Source organism: Meriones unguiculatus, chromosome 19, assembly GCF_030254825.1.
Source record: "Meriones unguiculatus strain TT.TT164.6M chromosome 19, Bangor_MerUng_6.1, whole genome shotgun sequence".
In the NCBI taxonomy this organism is placed as follows: domain Eukaryota; kingdom Metazoa; phylum Chordata; class Mammalia; order Rodentia; family Muridae; genus Meriones; species Meriones unguiculatus.
In genome coordinates, this window is record NC_083366.1 from 43,922,496 (window position 1) to 43,946,062 (window position 23,567).

At 37.6% G+C, this 23,567-nt stretch overlaps 1 protein-coding gene across 1 annotated transcript; it reads right to left on the minus strand.

Annotated features, from left to right (window-relative positions):
- Positions 1–9,147: 9,147 nt before the first annotated feature.
- LOC110563396 (prolactin-3D4-like) lies at positions 9,148–15,917 on the minus strand. The gene is made up of 5 exons (XM_021660470.1): positions 15,887–15,917; positions 14,792–14,946; positions 13,281–13,388; positions 10,771–10,950; positions 9,148–9,345 (listed from the first exon to the last, which is right to left on the minus strand). Exons 1-5 carry the CDS (start codon positions 15,915–15,917, stop codon positions 9,148–9,150), a joined length of 672 nt encoding a protein of 223 aa, XP_021516145.1.
- Between the last annotated feature and the right edge of the window lie 7,650 nt (positions 15,918–23,567).

Consider the following 23,567-nt stretch of genomic DNA (forward strand, 5'->3'; position numbering starts at 1 on the left):
TGGAGTCACACATATGTAAAGAAGTGTAGTTTGGAAACTGTTTTCATCATTGTGTTATTGTTCTAACACTACGATAATATATAAGCTCCAAGTGAATACATGAAAGATGAGCTTGATTGATTAGTGTGAAAATTATCCGGACCACCTGCCCCTGACGATGTTACAGTGTTGCATCTATGTTATCTGAATCAGGTCCTAGGGACACTTACTGAGTTCCAGTAAATCTTGCTTTCTCATGCAGAGGGTTAGAAATTAAAAACAAAACAAAACAAAAACAAACAAATAAAAAAACATAAGCAAGCAGGCAGGCAAACAATAAACGAGAGTTCTAACCAGTAGAGATAGTAAAATGCAGAGTGAAAAGAAAATACAATTAATTTGATCTGTCAGTAGAGAAAAAAAAAAGTTCAGCCCTAACTAGTTTTATTTAGAACACCATAGTACAATGATTAAAATTTTACATTTCTACAATGTGTATATAGGATAAAATATGTATTAATAACATATTTATGCTCTAGTAAACCCTCTGCGGTCAAAACCCACGGGTATCTAGCCACGTGTATTACCCTTAGTTTAATGTGCTGTTTAATATTGTTTTCCTAGACAGAGGACCTACTGAAAGCAGTTCTTAATGTTTTACTTGCCTGGGACTATCATCTGGTACACTTCATGCTGGCCACACTTACTCTTCCGAGGGCTTCTGATAACATTTTCCAAAGAAGCAATAATGTGAAGAATGGAATTGTAAGAGTTCTGGAGGGACTCGAGATCATATTCAGCAGGGTGAGCTGCCTCTTCACGTTTCATCATTGGCTTCATATATGAAAGTGCTGTTTTGTAACACGAGAAGAGAATTTTTTAATTAATTTATTTTCATTAATTATAGTTTATTTTCTATGTATCCCAGCTATAATCCCATCTCTCATCCCCTCCCAATCTCACCTCCTCTCCCTCATCTCCTCCCATGCCCCTCCCCAAGTCCACTGATAGGAGAGGCCCTCCTCACCTTCCCTCTGACCCTAGCCTATAAGGACTGGCTGCATTGTCTTCTTCTGTGGCCTGGTAGGGCTGTTCCCTCATTAGGGGAAGGTGATCAAAGAGCCACTCACTGAGTTAATGTCAGAGACAGTCCCTGTTCCCAATACTTGGGAACCATCACTTGGAGACTGAGCTGCAATGAGCTACCTCTGAGCAGGGGTTCTAGGTTATATCCATGCATGGTCCTTAGATGGAGAATAAGTCTCAGAAAAGACCCCTTTGCCCAGACATATTTGGTCCTTGGGGAGTTCCTGTCTCTTTCAGGTTTTTCTATCTCCCCCTTCTTTTATAAGATTTGCTGCACTCGGATCATATGAAAGAAGAGGGAGTTAGTATGACCTGGAGAAGACAGGAGCTCCACAAGGATCAAATATATGTGGGCACAAGGCCTTGTCTGAGACTGATTCTCCAACCAAGGACCATGCATTGATATAACCTAGAGCCTTGCTTGGATGTAGCTCATGGCAGCTCAGTATCCAAGTGGGCTCCCTAGTAAGAAGAACAGGGACTGTCTCTTACATGAACTCTGTGGCTAGCTCTTTGACCTCCCCATCCCCCGTGGGAGAAGCAGCCTAGCTAGGCCACAGAGGAGGACATTACAGCCAGTTCTGGTGAGACGTGATAATCTAGGGTCAGTTGGAAGAGGAGGAGGATCTCCCTTATCAGTGGACTTAGAGAGGGGCAGGGAGAAGATGAAGAAGGGAGGGTGGGCTTGGGAGGGAATGAGAGAGGGGCTTACAGCTGGGATACAAAGTAAATAAGCTGTAATTAATATAGAAAAATACAAATTAAAAAAAGCAAGAAACCGACAACCTGAAACAAATAACCTCTTGCAAACAAGGAATGCTGAGTGGGAAAAAACAGTTTTCCATAGGGAAAGGCAAACCAGTTTGTTCTCCAAAACTAAATGGTCATCCCTGAAAATATACATACAAGTAACAGTATATGGACTGAGAATGTTGTTTTTATATGTGTATGTATGTATGGACATATATGTATACCAATATAAGTGCATAACAACTAAAGAAAAAGAAACCATGAATTCAAAAGAGAGCAGAAGTAGGAAGTATATGGGAAGGGTTGGAGAGAGGAAGGGGAAAATGATGTAATTTCATAATAATTATATATTATATGTTATAAATAATCTCAAAAAGAAACATTATAATAAAAAGAAATGAGCTGAAAAAAAAAAGATTCCCTGCACTCTGCTCAAAGTTTGACTATGAGTCTCAGCATCTACTTTGCTACCATGCTGGGTGGAGTCTTTCAGAGGCCCTCTGTGGTAGACACCTGTCCTGTTATATGCTTTCTCTCTCTTCCAATGTGCATCCCATTTGCCTGAGAAGAGACTTTTTAAATAATTCATTTGCAGGACTGAAATTTTGGTGTCATATTTGTTGACAGTTGAGCAAATATGGGATGACTTGTAAACTAAAATCTGAGGTGCTTACTGAGAACCACAGGTCTATTCCACAGAAAACCCCTGATTATAAAAATTTGGATAGTAATTTTTTTGGTAGGGTGGACATCCCTGGCTTATGTAGAATATCTCATGACAGGCATTGCCTGGTGATCCTGTTTTTTTTTATTCTTCCATTACATCCTGATTATAGTTTCCCCTTTCTCTCCTCACTCAGCCTCTCCCTCACCACCTTTACTCTCCTTGAAATTCATCCCCTTTCTACCTCCCTCAGAAAAGAATAGAATTTCCAGGGACATCATCTAAACATGACATAACAAGCTGCATTAAGACCAGGCACATAGACTGTCATGTCAAGTTTGGAAAAAGCAACCCAGTAGGAAGAAAGTTTTCACATGTAGGCAAAAGAGGCGAGGACAGCCCCAACTCTGATTGCATGCGGGTTGATGCCCCAGGTCCCGCCTCTGAGAAAAAGGTATCAGATGGGTCTGATGCTCTTTGGGTGGATGACACCTAAATAAACATTGGTACAAAGTCCCAATTTATTTCTAATATCAGAGATCAGACCTCTACTCTTGCCTGATGCGTCTAAAACAAAAAGGGGGAACTGCAGAGAGCTGCGTAATGCCGTGCCTTAAAGATGGAGCTGGTTTCCGCCTTCCACCTTCCCGATGGTGAGTGCTCTCTGTCACAAACAACTCCACATTTGGCTAAGGCTGAGGATCTGGCTTGCTTCCATGTATGTGGACCTATCTGCATTGCCCACGTGGCACACTGGGGTTGGCTACCCAGAGGCTATTTAAGCTGTGGACTGGCTTTTCCCAGGGTCCGATGATTGTTCAATGTTCCTGAATAAACTGCATTGAAAAAAAAAAAAAGAATCCCCACAAAAAACATCAACCTAATCAACCATAACATATATGCAGAGGACCTATGACAGACATCTACAGGCTCCCTGATCTCGCAAGCCCCCATAAGTCCTGGTCAAGTGATTCTGTGAGCCATGTTCTTGTGGTATCCTTGACCCCTCTAGTTCCTCTCATCATTCCTCCCTGTCCTCTTCAGGACTCTGTTGGCTACACAAAATGTTTGGATGTAGTACTCTGGATTTGTTCCCATCCTTGCTAGATGAAGTCTCTCTGGTCTCTTTGATGGTGATTCTGCTAGTGTCTGGTCCCAGAACACTCTGCAGGCAGAACAAACTGTAGGTCAATGGTTTTGTGGCTTGATTGGTGATTCATTCCTTCCACATTATCTGTTGTCTGTTTACAGAAAATGAGAGGTTCAGGCTTCGTGCCTCCCATTACATGGAGTCTTTGCTGTGGTTGCTTCCATAGATTCTGTGGAGTTTCCACTGCAGAAGGTTTACACCTCATTCCTGAAATAACATCCCCCCCATTTCCAGTTGTTTCTCCCAATATTTTAAAACACTAAATGAAATACGCTCACTGTGTCTAATAATTCAGAAAAAAATGTGTAGTGTGAAGAATAGATTTAGTTGAAATTTAAAAGATGAGGACACTATGAAAACCATGAGATATGAAAGACACTTCGAGGGAAGTACTGACGACATGTAAAATTCCCTGAACTGAAAAAAATTCACACTAGCCCTTCTATTTTCCTGTGATTTAAATCTATTTATTCAGTCAAGTACAACTTTCTGGCTCTCTATCTGCCTACAGATATATTGATAGAGTTTATTTGGGATCAATGCTTACTTGAAATATGTGCATTTATCATACTTCTAGGCTTGGGTGACTAATGCCTTTATGGTACTTTGCTCAAGTATCTGAAAATCCATGATTTATATCTTCTTTTCTATTCCTCTATTTTCTACCAAACATAATTCAAAATTTAGAAGGAAAATCTGCTGGGCATGAAAAGATGTCTCCTGTCTGTAAATATTTTTTGCATGTTTTAGGAGGAGGTTTAATTTTATCATTCGTGTTCATAAGCGGTATAGTACCTTCTCGATATAAGGGCAGCATTAGGCAGGAAAGCATATGGAGATATAAGGTGGATTTCAACTAAAATAAATAGAAGCTATCTCAAAACAAAAGGTAGAAATCAATAGAGGATATTTACCAAAGACTGACCTCTGACCAGCAAATGCATGTACAAAGATATCCGCACATGTACACACATTCATACACACAAATACTCAGAAAGTCTAAGGAGAAACTCATGCTAATCTACCACTAATCCATGTCTATTTGATCTGTAGACCCAGCATAGATATGTGAAAGATGACTATACTGACTGGTCGGAATGGAGCAAACTTCTGGCCTGTGATGAAGACCCTCGCCTTTTCGCTATGTGCCACTGCCTGAAAATAGACACACAAAAAATTGAAGGTTACCTTACAGTCCTGAAGAACTGAGTCCTCTTTAAGAATAACTAGACTAACCAGAGAAGCTTCCTCCTACCACAGATTGGGAAAAATTATAGAGACCCCCAGCCAGACATGCAGACAACGAGAGATCAAATACCTCTCCTCAGGGCCCACAGAGTCCTGCATCAGAGGAGGAAGAAAGAGTGTACTATCCAGAGGGAATGGAGAACACCAACAGAACCATATATTAACATGATCAAAACTCATATGAACTCACAGAGACAGAGGCACCCTGCACAGGAAGTGCTCTGGCCGCAGACCATCCTCTGAGTTTACACTCCAGCTCCAAGTTTAGTGTTTATATAGTATTTCCGAGTGTGGGAATGAGACAGCTGACACCCTGCTTTGTAATCACAAGTAAATAAAGAAGACCACATTATTTAAGACTGAAGCAAGAATTTTTTATTACTAAGTAGATTGTTTGAATCAAGAAGATGAAAACCAGCTGGGTGAGGTGGCACACACCTGTCATCTGTCACTTGGGTTTTTGATCTTAGCCATTCTGATGGGTGTAAGGTGAAATATCAGGGTCATTTTGATTTGCATTTACCTGATGACTAAGGACATTGTGCATTTCTTTAAGTGTTTCTCTGCCATTCTATATTCCTTTACAGAGAATTCTCTGTTTAGCTCTGTAACCCATTTTTTATCTTTTTTTATTTTTTATTAATTACAGTTTATTCACTTTGTATCCCCCCATAAGCCCCTCCCTTCTCCTCTCCCAGCCCCACCCTCCCTCCCCCTTCTTCTCGCTTGCCCCTCCCAAGTCCACTGATAGAGGAGGTCCTCCTCTCCTTCCTTCTGATCTTAGTCTATCAGATCCCATCAGGAATGGCTGCATTGTCATCTTCTGTAGCCTGGTAAGGCTGCTCTCCCCTCAGGGGGAGATGATCAAAGAACAGGCCTATCAGATTATGTCAGAGGCAATCCCTCTTCCCATTACTATGGAACCCACTTGGATACTAAGCTATCATGGACTACATCTGTGCAGGGGTTCTAGATTATCTCCATGCATGTTCCTTGGTTGGAATATGAGTCCCTGGGGAGACCCCTGTGTTCAAATTTTCTGGTTCTGTTGCTCTCCTTGTGGCGTTCCTGTCCTCTCCAGATCTTACTATTTCCCACTTCTTATTTAAGATTCCATGCACTTTGCCCATCAGTTGGTCTTAAAGTCTCAGTGTCTACTTTGATAGTCTGTAGGGCAGAGCCTTTCAGAGGCCCTCTGTGACAGGTTCCTAGGTTGTTTCCTGTTTTCTTCTTCTGATGTCCATCCTCTTTGCCTTTCGGGATGGGGATTGAGCATTTTATTCATGGTCCGCTCTCTTGATTAGTTTCTTTAGATGTTCAGGGTTTTAGTAGGTTTGTCCTATGTTATATGTCTATATGAGTGAGTATATACAGTGTGTGTCTTTCTGCTTCTGGGACAGCTCACTCAGGATGATCCTTTCCAAGTCCCACCATTTACCTGCAAATTTCATGATTTCCTTATTTTTCATTGCAGAGTAATACTCCATTGGACATTGGATTATTTCATTTGTTGCTTTTTAGCTTCTTTAGTTCTTTATATATTCTGGATATTATCCCTCTGTCAGATATAGGGTTGGTGAAGAGCCTTTCCTAATATGTACGCTGCCGTTTTGTTCTAATGACAGTGTCATTTGCTTTACAGAAACTTTTCAGTTTCATTAGGTCCTATTTATTTTGGTTGGTCTTAGAGACTGCTGATGGAGTTCTGTCCAGGATGTTGTTTCCTGAGCCAATAAGTTCAAGACTCTTCCCCACTTCTTCTTCTAACAGATTTAATGTGTCTGGTTTTATACTGAGGTCTTTGGTCCAGTTGGACTTTAGTTTTGAGCAGGGTGATAAGTATGGATCTATTTGCATTTTTCTACATTAGATATTCATTTAGACCAGCACCATTTGTTGAAGATGCTATCTTTTTTCCTTTGTTGGTTTTGGTTTCTTTTACAAAAATGAAGTACCCATAGGTGTGAGGGTTTATTTCTGGCTATTCTATTTGATTTCCTTGATTTACTACTCTGTTTCTCTTCTTGTACCATGCAGTTTCAATTACTATTGCTTTGTAGTACATTTTGAGATCTGGGATGGAGATACTTCCAGATGATCTGTTGTTGTACGGGATTGTTTTAACAATTCTGGGTTTTTGTTTTTCCATATTAATTGAGAATTGTTCTTTCAAGTTCTGTAAAGATTTGTGTTGATATTTTGATGGGAATTGCATTGAATCTGCAGATTGCTTTTGAAAGATGGCCATTTTCAGTATGTTAATTCTACCTACCCATGAGCATAGGAGAACTTTCCATCTTCTGATATCTTCTTCAATTTCATTCTTCAGAGACTTGAATTTTTTTTTTCAAACTGGTATTTCACTTGCTTGGTTAGAGTCACAAGAAGCTACTTTATGTTATTATTGGCTACTGTGAAGGGTGTAGTTTCCCTGCTTTCTTTCTTAGCCCTTTTGTCTTTCATATACGGGAGGGCTACTGATATTTATAGTTAATTTTGTATTCAGCCAATGTGCTGAAGGTGTTTTTCAGCTGAAGGAATTCTCTAGTAAGATTTTGGAGTCACTCATGTATACTATCATATCTTCTGTGAATAGTGATACTTTCACTTCCTCCTTACCAATTTGATCTCCTTGATCTCCTTTAGTTTTATTGTTTTAGCTAAGATTTCAAGTACAATAACAGAAATGGCAAAAAGCCTATTTGGTCATGGTGGATGATAACTTTTATCTATCCTTCGGTTCAGTTTGCAAGTGTTTTATTGACTATTTTGCATCAGTGTTCAAAAGAAAGATAGGTCTTTGTGAGGTTTTTGTATCAAGGTGACTGTGGCATCATAGAATGAGTTTGGTAATGTTCCTTCTGTTTCCCTTTTGTGGAATAGTTTGAAAAGATTTGGAGTTATTTTTTGAAGGTATGTTAGAATTCTGCACTGAAACTATCTGAACCTTTTTTTTTAATGGAGCCTTTTTGGTATATATTAATTACACTTTATTCACTTTGTGTCCCAGCTGTAGCCCCCTCCTTCATTCACTCACAATCCCACCCTCCTTCCTCTCCTCCCATACTCCTCCCCAAATCCACTGGAAGGGGAGTACATTCTCCCCTTCCATCTGAACCCAGGCTTAATAGGTCTCATCAGGACTGGCTGCATTGTCTTTCTCTGTGGTCTGGTAAGGCTGCTTCCTTCTTATGGGGGTGGTCAAAGAGGCACCTGCTGAGTTCAAGAGAGAGACACTCCCTGTTCCTCTTACTAGGGTGCCCATTTGGATACTGAGCTGCCATGGGCTACATCTGAACAGGGCTTCTAGGTTATATCCATGAATGGTCCTTGGTTGGAGTATCAAACTCCAAAAGGACCCCTGAGACTAGATATTTTTGTTCTATTGCTCTCCTTGAAGAGCTCCTGTTTTCTCCATGACTCTTAATATTCCTAAGATTCCCTGCATTCTGCCCAAAATTCGTGTACGAGTCTCAGTATCTGAGACTCATAAAATTTGTTTATGAGTCACAGAGGGCCTTTCAGAGGCCCTCTGTGGTAGGCTCTTGTCCTGTTTCCTGTATTCTCCTTCTTCCAACGTCTATCCCGTTTGCCTTTCGGAGTGAGGAATGACCATCTTACCCCGTATTAATGGCATTCAGAGCTAAACAGAGAATTCTCTGTAAAAGAATATAGAATGGAAGCGAAACACTTAAAGAAAAGTTCAATATCCTTAGTCATCAGGGAGATGCAAATCAAAACGACCCTGATTTTCACCTTAAACCACTCAGAATGTCTAAGATCAAAAACTCAAGTGACAATATACGCTGGAGAAGATGTGGAGAAAGGGGAACCCTACTCCATTGCTGGTGGGAATGTAAACTTGTACAATCACTTTGGAAATCAATCTGGCACTTTCTTAGACAATTAGGAACAGTGCTTCCTCAAAATCCAGCTATACCACTCCTAAGCATATATCCAAAATATACACAAGTATACAAGGACATTTGTTCAACCATGTTCATAGCAGCTTTATTTGTAATAGCCAGAACCTAGAAACAACCCAGTTGTCCCTCAGAAGAGGAATGGATACAGAAATTGTGGTACTTTTACACAATAAAATGCTACTCAGCAATTTAAAACAAGGAAATCATGGAATTTGCAGACAAATGGTGGGAGTAGAAACGATCATCCTGAGTGAGGTATACCAGATAGACACACATGTGTCTAATAAGTGGTTACTAGACATATAAGATAAAGCTAAAAAATCTGTACACCTAACAACGCTGAGCTAGAAGCATTCATTCTTAAAGACAACTCTGCACCTCAAGACCTTGAGGTAACTGTCCACCTTGTGTGTATCCCTCCTCAGGCAGCGGCACAGGTTATAAATGGTGAAAAGGCGAGTGTCTTCATCAGATGATTTCAAGTCTTCCAGTCCAGTCCAGGCAGGGTAGTCATTTCCATCAAATCCAGGCTCAGTCTCAGTCTAAACAGCAAATAGACAGATAACATTGGCATTATTACCAGCAGGATTTCCTGAACACTTTCTGTATCAGCGCAGGTTTGTAAGTTTGTATAAGTACATGGATGTATCTGTGTGTGTATTTATGACATGATTATTGCTGTCAGAAGCCAACTTTGGGTAAAGTCCCTCAATGACTTCTCCCTTGATTTTTTTTGGTATAGCTTCTCTTACTTCTACCTGGAACTCATGGTAGATCTCTTTGTTTGCTTTTCTACTGCTAATACTACAAAGAGTATAACCACATCATTTTTTGACACAAATTTTGAAAGTGGACTTGGGTTCTTCACACATGCAAGAAAGGCACTTACATATATAATACATCTCTACAGGTTCAGTAAAGATTGCTTCTCCTTTCTGCATCTCTCTCTCTCTCTCTCTCTGTCTGTATATCTGTCTTTCTCTGTTCCTCTCTCTTTGTGTGTATGTGTGTGTGTGTGTGTGTGTGTGTGTGTGTGTGTACTCAATTGAATTTTTATGTACTTTTAAATAGACATGATTTGGATGTCAGTATTCACTTTGGGTCAAAGTTCCACTAGTGACTTCTACCTTAATTTTTGAGAGAGATGCTCTTGCTTTTTTCTGGAACTAATTGCAGATATCTTTAAGTATGATTCCTGGTCTGAAGGTTTCAAAGAGAAAGTACCATAGCGTTCTTTTGACACATGTTCTCGAACTGGATTTGGGTCTGCACACATGCCCAAAAGGGCACTTATACACATGATACAGCTCCTAGAGCATATACCTTATAAACTTTTAATGAAGTTTGAAAAAAACAGTGAGAAACCCTGAAATTTATTTAAAAGACCTTAGCCACAAAAATATAAATTGTAGGCAGGCATACATATTTTCTGATTTGCCACTGAACTCAGATGGTGTATCCATACACAAGTAGAGAGATGTTATATAAGGAAGGTGCTATTTGGGTATATATTGGAACTGATTAAGGACAATAGAAGGCTATATGAATTCATTCATCTTGGGGAGTTTTACATATTTTCATCACGTCCCCTGATGAGTCCTTCATACCACACTATATCTGGTAGAATGTCCTGATCCTTTTCTTCTTTTCAAGTAGATCTGATCTATAATTATGGACGTTATCTAATCCTTTCACATGATAAGTATATTTCACCTAACATATTAAGGTACAGGCAATCCCAGCAGTGGTTGCCATAAAATACTCTGAATTAGTCAAGAATTTTCATCCCATTCAGGAAAGCTACTGTCCAAATTACTGTGAGGCATAGCTATTTTCTATGGACATCACAGTTCTGTGGGTTTCTCAGTAAATAATCCTGGATTTTGGTGTCTCAGCATGCTTATTTTATTTCACATTGACCAATTGCCTGCATGGGATCAACCAAAACATTTGTAGAGACAGCTTACCCTGTTGAGTATGGTCTCAATTCCCTCCGCAAGAATATGAATTTTGCCCTTTGCATCGACGGCTTTTTTCATCATATTGTCAGAAACTCCTGGAAGAGCAGTCACTGCAGGCAGCAGGTGTTTCACCGGTTCTTCCCAGGCGTGTGTAACATTCAGGATTGCTTTCAGAAGATCTACAGTCTAGGAAAACATCATTGGACATTGTCTTAAACTAAATGATGTAGGGCTGTACAGCCAGACACCTGTGATTTTTTTTTTTCACAAAAGAGGCAAACTACAGTATCTTTTCATTATTCTTAATATATATTAATAATTTCATGTTGTATAATTATTGTTTAAATGTAAAGATTCACCTCCTCCATTACATTTTGCCAAACAAAACTAATTATATCTTAATAATCCTTACAAAATGATGATTTTTGTCTTTTTCCACATCCTACCATTTGTCCTAAGTAAACCTGTTCTTTTTGGTTAGTTGTCCTGACTGTGAGAAAACAAGGTGTTTTGTTTGTTTGTTTTGTTTTTTTTGTTTTTTCAGAGCTGAGGACTGAACCCAGAGCCTTGTGTTTAGATAGGCAAGTGCTCTTCCACTTAGTTAAATCCCCAGCCCCTGAGAAAACAAGGTTTAAAGGACTTGTTAGGTGTCAAGAAACTTGACTCTCATAACATAGAAGCCAACACTGCCAGGAACAAATTGTTAAAATAATTTCTACACTAGTGAAACAAATTGGTTTTTCATAAAATTATGTGAGACATAGTGATAGAATAGTAAAACAGATACATTGAAGAAAAATGTGTTTAAAATGTTACTTTTCATCCATATGCATGATGACCACCCTTTGGCTATAGAGGTACTGTGTGTTTATTGACATGTGCAGAACAAAAACTACTACAGAGGATAACTTTAATTCCAGTCATCAGTAGTAAGTATTGACCTCATAAGGGTTATCTTAATGCCAGAGTCACACCAAATACAGTTTTTAGTTAGATGCTTACTTTGAAGTCCTTGAGGAAACTATGAAAATCAAGACTAGAGATGCACCCAATAAAAATTTCATAAGTGGATACAGCTGATGAAACTAATCAAGAAGGAGGACTCTGGCTACGATGCTCAATGCCCATTCAGAAAGGCAGAGGATGGACATCAGAAGAGGCAGAAAACAGGGAACGAGACAGGAGCCTACCACAGAGAGCATCTGAAAGGCTCTACCCTGCAGGGTATTAAAGCATGTGCTGAGACTTATAGTCAAACTTTGGGCAGAGTAAAGGGAATCTTATGAAAGAAGTGGGGAATAGTAAGACCTGGAGAGGACAGGATCACCACAAGGAGAGCAACAGAACCAAAAAAAAAAAAAAAGGAAAATTCTGGGCACAGGGGCCTTTTCTGAGACTGATACTCCAACCTAGGACCACGCATGGAGATAACCTAGAAACCCTGCACAGATGCCCATGGCAACTCAGTCTTCAATTGGCTTCCATAGTAATGGGAACAGGGACTGTCTCTGACATGAACTGATTGGCCTGCTCTTTGATCAACTCACTGTGAGGGGGAAGCAGCCTTACCAGGCCACAGAGGAAGACAATACAGCCATTCCTGATGAGACTTGATAGACTAGAATCAGAAAGAAAGGGAGGAAGACCTCCCATATCAGTGGACTAGGGGAGGGACATGGGTAGAGATGGGAAGGAAGGGTAGGTTTGGGAGGGGAGAAAGGAGGAAACTACAGGGGGATACAAAGTGATTAAACTGTACTTAATAAAAATAAAAATAAAATAAATAGATAATAAAAACACAAAAATAATTTCAAATAATGTTTAAATAAATGAAATGGAGAGCCACATGCTGATGGCCAACATTTCGCTAGGAGCACTGGATGATCATGACAGGTAGTCAAAGGGAAGATATCATGACGGTAGATATACATTAGATATTGTTCAGAGTCATGATAACCACATCAAAACCAAAGTCACCCTAGGCAACATGATGTAGTCTACAGAGGAGCCTCTTATAATGCTGAATTTCTTTTAAGATACAGGAGAAGGCAGACCATAATAGAGGACTGTACAAATAATTAAGGAACAGAAGTAAGTCCTAAAGATTTTAGAAACTTAGGAAGAAATAAGACACTGACTAGTTTAGTAAAATACTGCCAGAGGAAGATCATCTAATGTTATTCTACAAACACAACTGGATGTGTATTTACTCTATATTTGTATGAATATATTCAGCACTGACTGCCCAGTTGAAATCAAAACTTCCCAGGGCTAAGTAAAAGGTGTTGGGGAAAATCGTCTTCTATATGGACAATTATACCCAAGGGCAAATGTGAATTCGCAGGCATTTGACTTAGTGCTAAAATTATCAACTGATGATGCGATTGTTCTCCAACAGGCTGCAAGTTCTTTGAATCTGAAATTACCACACCTCTTATGGGCCTAGTAATCACACACAGCCCAGCTAGCCCATGTATAGCATCACTTGCTTGATTACCAATAGGGAGGAAACGTACTGTTGTTTCGTGGACTTGCTTTCGGTCCTCCGGAGTATGGATGGAAGAAGTGTGGCACATGGGAGGGATCCTGTCTCTTAACCAACTCCTCTTGGCAAAGTTCAAGTCCTGGAGGAAAGTAAAAGTTTTAATTCATTTGGGCTTTCAGAACTGCGTAGAAAGATACACTAGTATAAGATGATTGCATTTGATAAACCCTTACTGTTTATTATTTAAGGGCTACAGAAATTTTGAAACAGTGAATGATGGAAACAAGAGCAGCTAACCTTTTCTTTCCTTTACATCTGCAATCCATAATAGTGTCTCCCTAATCCCTCCCCCTCTTTACTGTTACATTTTTGTTTTTACTGTGCATGCTAATATCATTGTTTGAAAAGAAAGCACAAAAATGCCCCCAAAATCCTAATTACTATGTTTTCAAGTATCCATTTCATAGGATATTTGCTGAGTGTCACAGAATTATTATTATTTATCAAGTTTATAAATATCTCATTTTTCACTGGTACAAGCTGATATGATTTTTTAAAAGAGAAATTGCCCCTTTATATCTTTGCTTTCAAATATCAAGTGTCTGTACCACTAAAGTTTGTGATAATGGTAGGATTTACTAATGTTGACACAGTCAACAATTAATCATTTACTACTAGGCATGTTACTACTAGGAAATATTCAGCAATGAGTGAAACAGGAATTCACAAAAATATTTACTGTTTCTATATTTGTAGTATGAAGAATGTACTAGGATTAATTATTTATTACAAAAACACAAATTACTTAATTCTAACTCTCAGAGAATTTAGAAATGTTAAATAGTCTTAGATATGTTGTGCTCCTGAAAGGAGAGAAAAATAAGGGATATAAGAAAAAATAGTGAAGAAAAATAACATTGAGAATATATATTCCCTATAAATACAGAGAAATATAATCTATATGTACAACTTTCAATGGAAATTTTCTTTGTTATTTCCTCACTGTCAGATCCTGAACATTTACAACCTTGAAGAAGAGAGAAAGCATAAATTAACCCTTCAATTGCACTAAAACCCTCTTTCCTGAAACTGATAAGCCACGACTCATTAGATTTGCGATCTTATAAGACACTGTTTTATTTTGGATTTCGCTGTTAACATGGTTTTTTTTCTTTTCTTTTTATTCTTCCATGTAGCTAACTTCACTGTAATGCTCATGCAATGATTATCTTTAGATAAACAAGTGAGAAATGCTAGTGAATATAGAATCCATGACCAGAAAATATACTTTCCAGTGACAAAGTTGAAAACAAGTGGTTACCCTTAGTTATTATGAAAAACCTGAAAATATCATTTACTTCTTTATAACTTTGAGATTTTTATAGAACTTCAAATTTTTCCCATTCCACATTTTTATATGATTCTAACTGTTACTTATAAAAGTGAATTATTCGGACTTGGATATACAGTACATTCTAATTTAATTACTGTTTAGCTATTTGAAAGCTCTTTTAGATAAGTGTCTAGAAGGACATTACTTACAAATTCACGGTATATATCTGCAGCCATGATATATGTGTTATGAGACTGTTCAACCACACGGTGATACAGGTCTTCAATGGAAACAAGGGCTGTTGGGTTGGAGGCTACATTCTCCCAAAGGAGCACATTTGACACCAGTAGCAACAGGTACATCCCTGCTGTAGGAGAAAGAAACTCATGATCTATTCACACAAAGTTACAACACTTAAAATATCTTGGAATGCTGTCTGCTCTGAGGGTATTCCACAATGTGATTGAATGTGATATCACTTAATATATCATTCATTTTTTATTACTGGGAAAATACAGAGAAACAGTTACATTTCTTTAGTATAGAACTTGAAATGCAAGAGACTTGTCACAGTTTGCATTAGTTCCAAAACAGTTTCTCCAGTTTGCAATCACATGGAGCTTTAAGTAATCATGAGCCAGAGACTTCAAATCATTATCTGTTCCTATTTGAAGTTGTCAAGAATTTATAGTTATCTTTCATTTTTCTTAAATACATTATTATTGTAACTAATTGATTTTCCTGGTATATATCACATAAGACTTAGAGACTTGATAGTGTATTTGTGTGGATTTAGGTGAGCAGATACTCAACCTTGACAGACAAATAAACTATAACTTCCCATTTCTGTGCTTGAAGCAATTGGACCATTCATTTAATCTTTGTGTTCTCACTAAAGTTTAATTTCTCAATAATGTAAATTGGCCATTTTAATTTGTATTCTTTATTTTTTCTGGAACATGAGCTTTGAAGTTTACAGGGTCATAGAAATGGTGCTCCTTACATAAGTGGAACATTGTCCACTTATTCCTGTTGAAGAAGACTATGTAAAATAACTCTGAGAAATGTCATGTGTCTACAGCATATGGAGAGAAATCCTTTGGAAAACCACTGAGCTCAAAATTAATTGAGCAAATATAATATAGAAAGTTTTTTCAGATCTGTGTTACCTCTTCTATAGAGAGAACATGATCAAATATCAGTTTTTCAAGGATGCAGAATAGATGGCACCAGTGAAAATAAACACTCCAAACACATTTTGAACATGTATGCAGGTACAGGTACATGGATGAATTGCAACTTACCGGAGCCTGGGAGATTCAATGTCACCTGCATCTCTGAGAAGATCCACCGCAGTGTCTTCTCCACCACAGGAAAGCTGCTCACCTGAGTGCTGTGTTCAGTCAACTTTCCTCCTCCTATATATACTATCAGACTGCACCCAAGGCCAAGCAGAGCTGGGGGGCAGATTGAATCAGTGTCTATTGATCAGTGACATTCTTCCCTCAGGGTTTATTAACATCCTCTTTACATTTGCCACAGTTATGTCTCAATAACGTGTCACACTGCATTTCCTCCATATAATCTATAGAATTCAAGCCATTCTCCAAATCAGCAAGGCCATCTCTCTTCATTGATTACTCATTTTCAGGTCAACAGGAGGAAAAAACTCATTCCCAATACTTTACCTTAGTTCAATATCTTAGGTCTGTTTTATTTCTGCAATAGTCCCTTGAATATTCTGGTTATAAAAAAATGTATTCAATAACAATATGGACAGTGACCCTCTCTATCTCTACAATAGTCAGTGATTCTAGACTGTTTTTAATAAACCCAAATCTCTTTCAACAACCATCAGCACCTTAAAATGTTATCCCATTATACTAGGAGGAACAGTTCTAATCAACAGGTCTAAACACAAATGTTTATAAGGCACTTTGGCAAGCACATCATGTGCTTTATCAAAAACCTACTTTTAGATGAAGATCATAATATTTGTAGACACCTTATTTGCACAACTTATAATAACATATTGATTGTTTATTGAGACTTAAAGCAAATGAGATAATTGTTGGTTGCAATGGTAGCTGCTGTTCCATGGATTTCTCCACTTGCCACAATTTGCCAGGCATGCTGATGGCCTTATCATATCACTGAAATGTAACTATTTTATGCAATTAACCTGAAATCTTTTATGTATTGACTGATAGAATCATGAAACACATTTCACGTTGTAGTAGATTCTCTAACAGTAGAAGCCCCATATTTGTGTGTCGCTTGTCCTAAATATTTAACACTTCAGCAATTGGTATAACCATTCACTTCTGCTTTCCAATTATGAACAATGTTCACAGCATGTATAAATTGTTGGGATTATGTGCTTCCTATGAAAAATTTATAGAAAAGAAACTGATCTTGGACACTGGGATTTCAATTAACTTATACATATCTGGCCTTTCTCTTTTCATGCCTGATGAGTCCCTCGTATAATTTTATTTTCACTACTGTGTTTATTGCTTTTCAATATGATTTACCAAACAAGTAAGACATTTAGAGCATAGTTCAATTTCATGGAACAATTAGAAAAGATGTACAGCTTTGACATAATGCAAAATGTTATTGATATTGAGAATCTGTAAAAAATACAAATAAAATTTTAATATGGTTTACAGAGTATGAAGAAACAAAGTCTTATCAAGTATTTTTTAATTTATTTCCTTTATATTCTGATCATAACCACCTCCATCTTCTCCTTTCAGTACTACCCTCTCTTTCTTCCTTCCTATCCCGCTTCTAATTTTCAGAAAACTGGACCCCTCCTCCCTTACCAACTGTTCAGAGACTATCAAGAATCTTCATGACTACCCACATCCTCTTCCTCAGTGGCCTGGCAATGTCGCCCCTCCTGGGGAAGTGATCCAGGCGCATGTACCAGAGTCCTTTTCAGAGATAGACCCTGATTTCATTCATATTGGCTACATCTGAGCCAGGGTTTGATCCTCTCAATTTATGGGCCTTGGATGGTGCATCAGTTTCCACAGGGACCCTGGGCCCAGATTTTTTGTCTCTGTGAGTCTTCATGTGGAGTTCTTGTTTCCTCTGGGTCCTTCAGTTCCCATACTGTTTCACAAGTCCTCCTGTTCTCTGCCCATAGTTTGACTGTGACTCTAACCATCTGCTTCAATCTCCTACTGGATTGAGTCTTTCAGAGAACATCTATGGTAGACTCCAGTCCTGTTCCCTCTCTTCAGCTGCTTCCTCTGTCTAATCTATTTGCCCATCTGAATGAGGGTAAGCATACTTCCTAGTATATTCCTTCTTACTTAGTTTTTATCAGTCTGTGGATTGCAGTATGTTTATCCTGTATTGTATGGATATCATCAGCTTATGAGTGACTCTATACCACGCATGTCTTTGTGGGTAGGGGTTACCTCGCTCCAGATGATCTTTTCTAGTTTCATCCATTTGTGTGTAAATTTCTTGATATCCTTGTTTTTAACAGCTGAATATTTCTTTCATAGTGCAGATTTACCATATTTTTCTTTATTCATTTATTGATTGGGAGACATCTTGGTTGTATCCAGTTTCTGGCTATTATGAATAAAGCCACTATGAACATAGTTGAGTAAAAATGTCTTTGTTGAATGGTGCAGTATCTTTTGGGTATATGCCCAATTGGGATCTTGAGGTAGAGCTCTTCCCAATTTTCTGGGAAAGCACCAGATTGATTCCCAAAGTAGTTGTGCAAGTTTTTCAGTCCCACCAGCAGTGGAGGAGTGTTCCCCTTGCTCCATATCCTTACCAGAATGTGCTGTCACTTGAGGTTTTTTTTCTTTCTTAGTCATTATGGAGGTTATTATATTGAATCTCAGAATAATTTTGATTTGCATTTCCCTGATTATTAAGGACATTGAGCTTTTTAAAAAGTGGTTCTCAGCCACACAATACTCCTCTGTTGGGAATTACCTGTTTAGCTCTGTATCCCATTTTTTTAATTGGATTACTTGATTTGTTTGTGCCTAATTTCTTGATTTCTGTATATATTTTGGATATTAACCTTCTGCCGGATATAAGGTTGCAAATATCTTTTCCTAGTCCATAGGCTGCAATTTTGTTCTATTGACAGTGTCCTATGTATTACAGAAGCTTTTTGGTTTCATGAGGTCCCAATTATTAATGTTGATCTTAGAGCCTGAGATGTTGGTGTTCTGTTCAGGAAATTGTCTCCTGAGCCAATGAGTTCAAGGTTCTTTCTCATCTATTTTTCTAATAGAAATAGTGTGTCTGCTTTTATGTTGATGTCTTTGATGCACACAGAGTTAAATTTTGTGCAAGGTGATACATATGGATCTATTTGCATTTTTTCATGTAGATATCCAGTTAAACCAGTACCATTGGTTGAAAAGGCTATCTTTTTTTCCATTTTGGCTTCTTTGTCAAAAAGCAAGTATTCATAGGTGTGTGGGTTTACTTCTGGGTCTTCTATTCAATTCCATTGATCCACCAGTCTCTTTCTACGCAAGTCCCATGCGGTTTTTGTTTTGTTTTGTTTTGTTTTAATTACTGTTGCTCTATAGTACAGCTGGAAATCTGGAGTGGATATATCTCTGGAAAAATCTTTATTTTATAGTATTGTTTCAACTATTCTGTTTTTTTGTTGTTGTTTGCTTGTTTGCTATTCTATATGAAGTTGAGAATTATTCTTTCAAGGTCTGTAAAGAACTGTGTTGATATTTTGATGAGAATTTCACTGAATCTGTAAATTGCTTTTGCTATGCTGGTCATTTTTACTATGTTAATCCTGCTGATCTATGAGTATGGGGGATCTTTCCATCTACTGATTTTTTTTTCAATTTCTTTCTTCACAGACTTGAGGTGTTTATTCATACACATATTTCACTTGCTTAGTTAGAGTTACATGATATGATTTTGGTGTCTATAATGAAGGGTGTTGTTTCCCTAATTTCTTTCTCAGCCCATTTATTGCATATATACAGGAGGGCTATTGATTTTTTTTTAGTTAATTTTGTATCCAGCCACTTTGCTGAAAGTGTTTATCAGATGTAGTCTTTGAGAAAATCAACAAGATAAACAAACCCTTATCCAAACTAACTAAAAGGCAGAGAGTCACTATCCAAGTCAACAATATCAAAAAAGAAAAGGGGAACATAACAACAGACTTAAGGAAATAGAATCAGGCATCAAAAGTCTCTCAACAATAAATAAATAAATAAATAAATAAATAAATAAATAAATCACAGGGCTAAATGGTTCTGGCACAGAATTTTACCAGACCTTCAAAGAAGAGCTAATATCAATACTTTTGAAACTATTCCGTAAAATGGAAACAGAAGGAGCATTACCAAACTCATGTTATGAGGCCACAGTCACCTTGATACCTAAACCACAAAAAGACATAACAAAGAAAGGGTTTTATAACAATTTCCCTTATGACCACTGAGGCAAAAATATTCAATAAAATACTTGCAAACTGAATCCAAGAACAGGGCAAAATACCATCCACCATGACCAAGTAGTAGGCTTAATCGAAAACATGTAGAAGTGGTTCAATATATGGAATCCATCGATGTAATCCACCATATAAACAAATTGAAAGGTAAAAAAGAAAACATCATCTCCTTAGATGTTACAAAATGCATTTGACAAAATTTAATGCCTTTAACTGTTTAAAGTCTTGGAGAGATAAGGGATACAAGGCACATAGCAAAGGCAATATACGGAAAGCCTATAGCCAACATCAAACTAAACAGAAAGAAACTTGAATCATTTCCACTGAAATCAGGAATAAGGTAAGGCTGCACACTCTCTCCATATCTCTTCAACATAGTACTTGAAGTCCTAGTTAAGCAATAAGACAACTAAAAAGGATCAAAGAGATACAAACTGGAAAGGAAGAAGTGAAATTATCACTATTCACATATGCTATGAGTGAGCTCAGTGCTTATCAACTATTAAGAGAGCATGTTGAGTATGTGAGAATAGATAGGAAAAACTACTCTAGTTACCTATAATATACCATCTTTCTATTGAACTTTATTTGTCACATCTTGGTATGTTGCATTGTACTGTCCTTCTAGATGAAATCATTTGAGGGGATACCTAGGTACATTGTTGCATCAAAAAGGGCTGCATTCTGTTGGTTTCTGCTACTCTCAATCTTCACTGTACCTAGATTAAAGGGCTGTGAAATGTACTAGAGGAATCTGGTGCGTACAGGTTGTTTATTGACCAAATCTTTTAGAAATCCCAAGAATACGCTTAAGATTGCTATCCTAACATCTCCAATTACTTACAATAGAATGAGTTTGCCTATACTTCACATGGAAGCAACCCTCTATAAATGTATATAACTCATTTTTTTCAAATTCCTAGTAGAGATATAATCATGATATACATTAATGTCTTAGTACCTGAGTGACCTCAAACCAATATCATGTCATTTAGCTTTGTACACATACTTTTTTTCACACTCCACCTTGATTTTTAAATACTTTGATCATCTAAAGCCTCTTTTATGGTAACCATCCTGTGATTTGGTTCTGACTTCTAATTATATATTCTTACTAATATGACTGTGGTCTGCTCTTTGTCGGTTAAATAATTACTATTTCTTCACTGACACATTGTAATGTAACCATCAGTTATGTAGCGGTTCAGTTCCATAGCAATCTACAAAAGGAGATTTCTATGCTCTGTATATACAGGTTAGAACTCTGCAAATTCATGATACTAATTTTTTACATCGCTTAAATATTTGTCTGCAGCAGTCAGCAGGGGCCATGTGGGTCACACCCTTAAGATATGGATAAATTCTTGGCATCATAGTCATACATAGATATGATCTAAACTCAAAACTATGTCAAACACACTTTCAGAAAGTTCAGGATCTCCCTGGGCATGTGCAGAAGGAAAAATTTACACTTTACACCCTCTGCTAGTTGAGTCCATAAGTAAAGAACAAAATCAAGCTCATTTACATTTTTTATGTGATTTCTGGTAAAATCATAGAAACATATTATTGGTTTGAGAATCCACCTGTTCATAAATATCTTTCCTGTGAAACCACTGTTGGGAAAATTCATGACCAACTGTTGCTGTATTTATTTTCAGGAAATTCCTTTAAGTTGGTAATTTTTCCTTGCTGTTCTCATATAAGAGTGGTCCATAACTGTTACATTAATGCATATTTGATGAATATTTTATTGAGTTTCACTTTTTGACTTTATTTTTTAATTTTTAATTTATTATTTATTAAAATTTATTTACTTTGTATCTTGACTATGGCCCCTGCATACCTGAGATGAAGCATACTTGATCATGGTGGATGATATCTTTTATGTGATCTTGCAATTGGTTTGTGAGTATTTCATTGAGTATTTTTGCATCAAAGTTCATAAGAGATAGGTCTGAAGTGCTTTTTTTCTGGTTATGTCTTTGTGTGGTTTAGGTACCAAGGTGACTGTGGCTTCATAGAATGAGTTTGGCAATGTTTCTTCTGTTTCTATTTTGTGGAATACTTTGAAAGGTATTAGCATTAGCTCTTCTTCTAAGGTCTGGTAGAATTCTGAGCTGAAACCATCAGGCCATGGGCTTCTTTTGGTAGGGAAACTTTTGATGGCTACTTCTATTTCCTTGGGATATATAGGACTGTTTAATCTATTTACCTGATTTTAGTTTAGCTTTGTTAAGTGTAATCTATCAAGAAAATTGTCCATTTCATTTATATTTTCAAATTTTGTGTCATATAGGCTTTTGAAGTAAGACTTAATGATTCTTTGAATTTCCTCTGTCTCTGTCTTTATTACTACTTTTTGTTTCTTATTTTGCTGATTTGGACATTTTCTCTGTCTTTTTTTTAATTAAAATTTTTTTTTAATTTTTATTTTTTTATATTGGTTACATTTTATCTACCTTGTATTCCAGCTGTAGTCCCCTTCCTCATTGCCTCCGAATCCCACCTTCCTTCCCTCATCTCCTCCTTGCCCTTCCCTAAGTTCACTGATAGGAAAGGTCCTCCTCACCTTCTATCTGACCCTAGTTTATCAGGTCTCATCAGGACTGGCTGCAATGTCCTCCTCTGTGGCCTAATAAGGCTGCTCCTCCCTCGGGGTGGCAGTGGAGGTCAATAAGCCAGTCCCTGAGTTCATGTCAGAGACAGTTCCTGTTCCCCTTACTAGAGAACCCACTTGGATTCTGAGCTGCCATGGGCTACCTCCTAGCTGGGGTTTTAGTTAGTTTGGTGGAGGGTTTGTCTATCTTGTTGATTTTCTCAAAAAACCAGCTCTCAGTTTCATTGGTTCTTTGAATCGTGTTGTTTATTTTTTATTGATTTCAGGTTTGATTTGATTATTTCCAACTATCTACTCCTCTTGGGTGTTTCTGCTTCTTACCCCCACCCCCAGGGCTTCCAGGTGTACCTCTAAGTTACTCGTATGAAATGTCTCAAACTTCTTTCTGAAGGCTCTTACTACTATGAACTTTTCTCCTTAGTACTGCTTTCATTGTGTCTCATAAGTTTGGGCAAGTTGTGTTTTCCTTTTCATTGAATTTTAGGAAGTCTCTAATTTCATTGTTTATTTCTTTCCTGATTTATCTGTCATTGAGTAGAGAGTTGTTTATTTTCTAAGCATGTGTTGGTTTTTCTCTTATTTTTGTTGTTGTTGAGGTCTTGTTTTAGGCTATGGTGGTCTGATAGGATAAAAGGGATTATTTCAATCTTCTTGTATCTGTTGAGGCTTGCTTTGTGTCTGACAACATGATCAATTTTGAAGAAGGTTCCAGAGAGTGCTAAGAAGAAAGTGTACTATTTTGAGTTTGGGTGAAAAGTCTTGTAGATTTCTCTTAGATCCATTTGATTGAGGAAGAAAATTCTCCCAGCTTAAGGAAAGAGATGCCCTTAAACATACAAAAGGCCTACAGAATACCAAATAGACTAGACAAGAAAAGAAACTCCTTATGTCACAT

What these genes read in the sequence shown, in the direction of transcription:
- LOC110563396 (XM_021660470.1), bottom strand. Translation starts at nt 15,917, where the DNA reads ATGCAGGTGACATTGAATCTCCCAGGCTCCG. An exon ending in ATTGAATCTCCCAGGCTCCG is followed by an intron (nt 14,947 to 15,886) that starts GTAAGTTGCAAT and finishes CTCCTACAGCAG; the next exon opens with GGATGTACCTGTTGCTACTG. An exon ending in TTGAGACCATACTCAACAGG is followed by an intron (nt 9,346 to 10,770) that starts GTAAGCTGTCTC and finishes TTTGCTGTTTAG; the next exon opens with ACTGAGACTGAGCCTGGATT.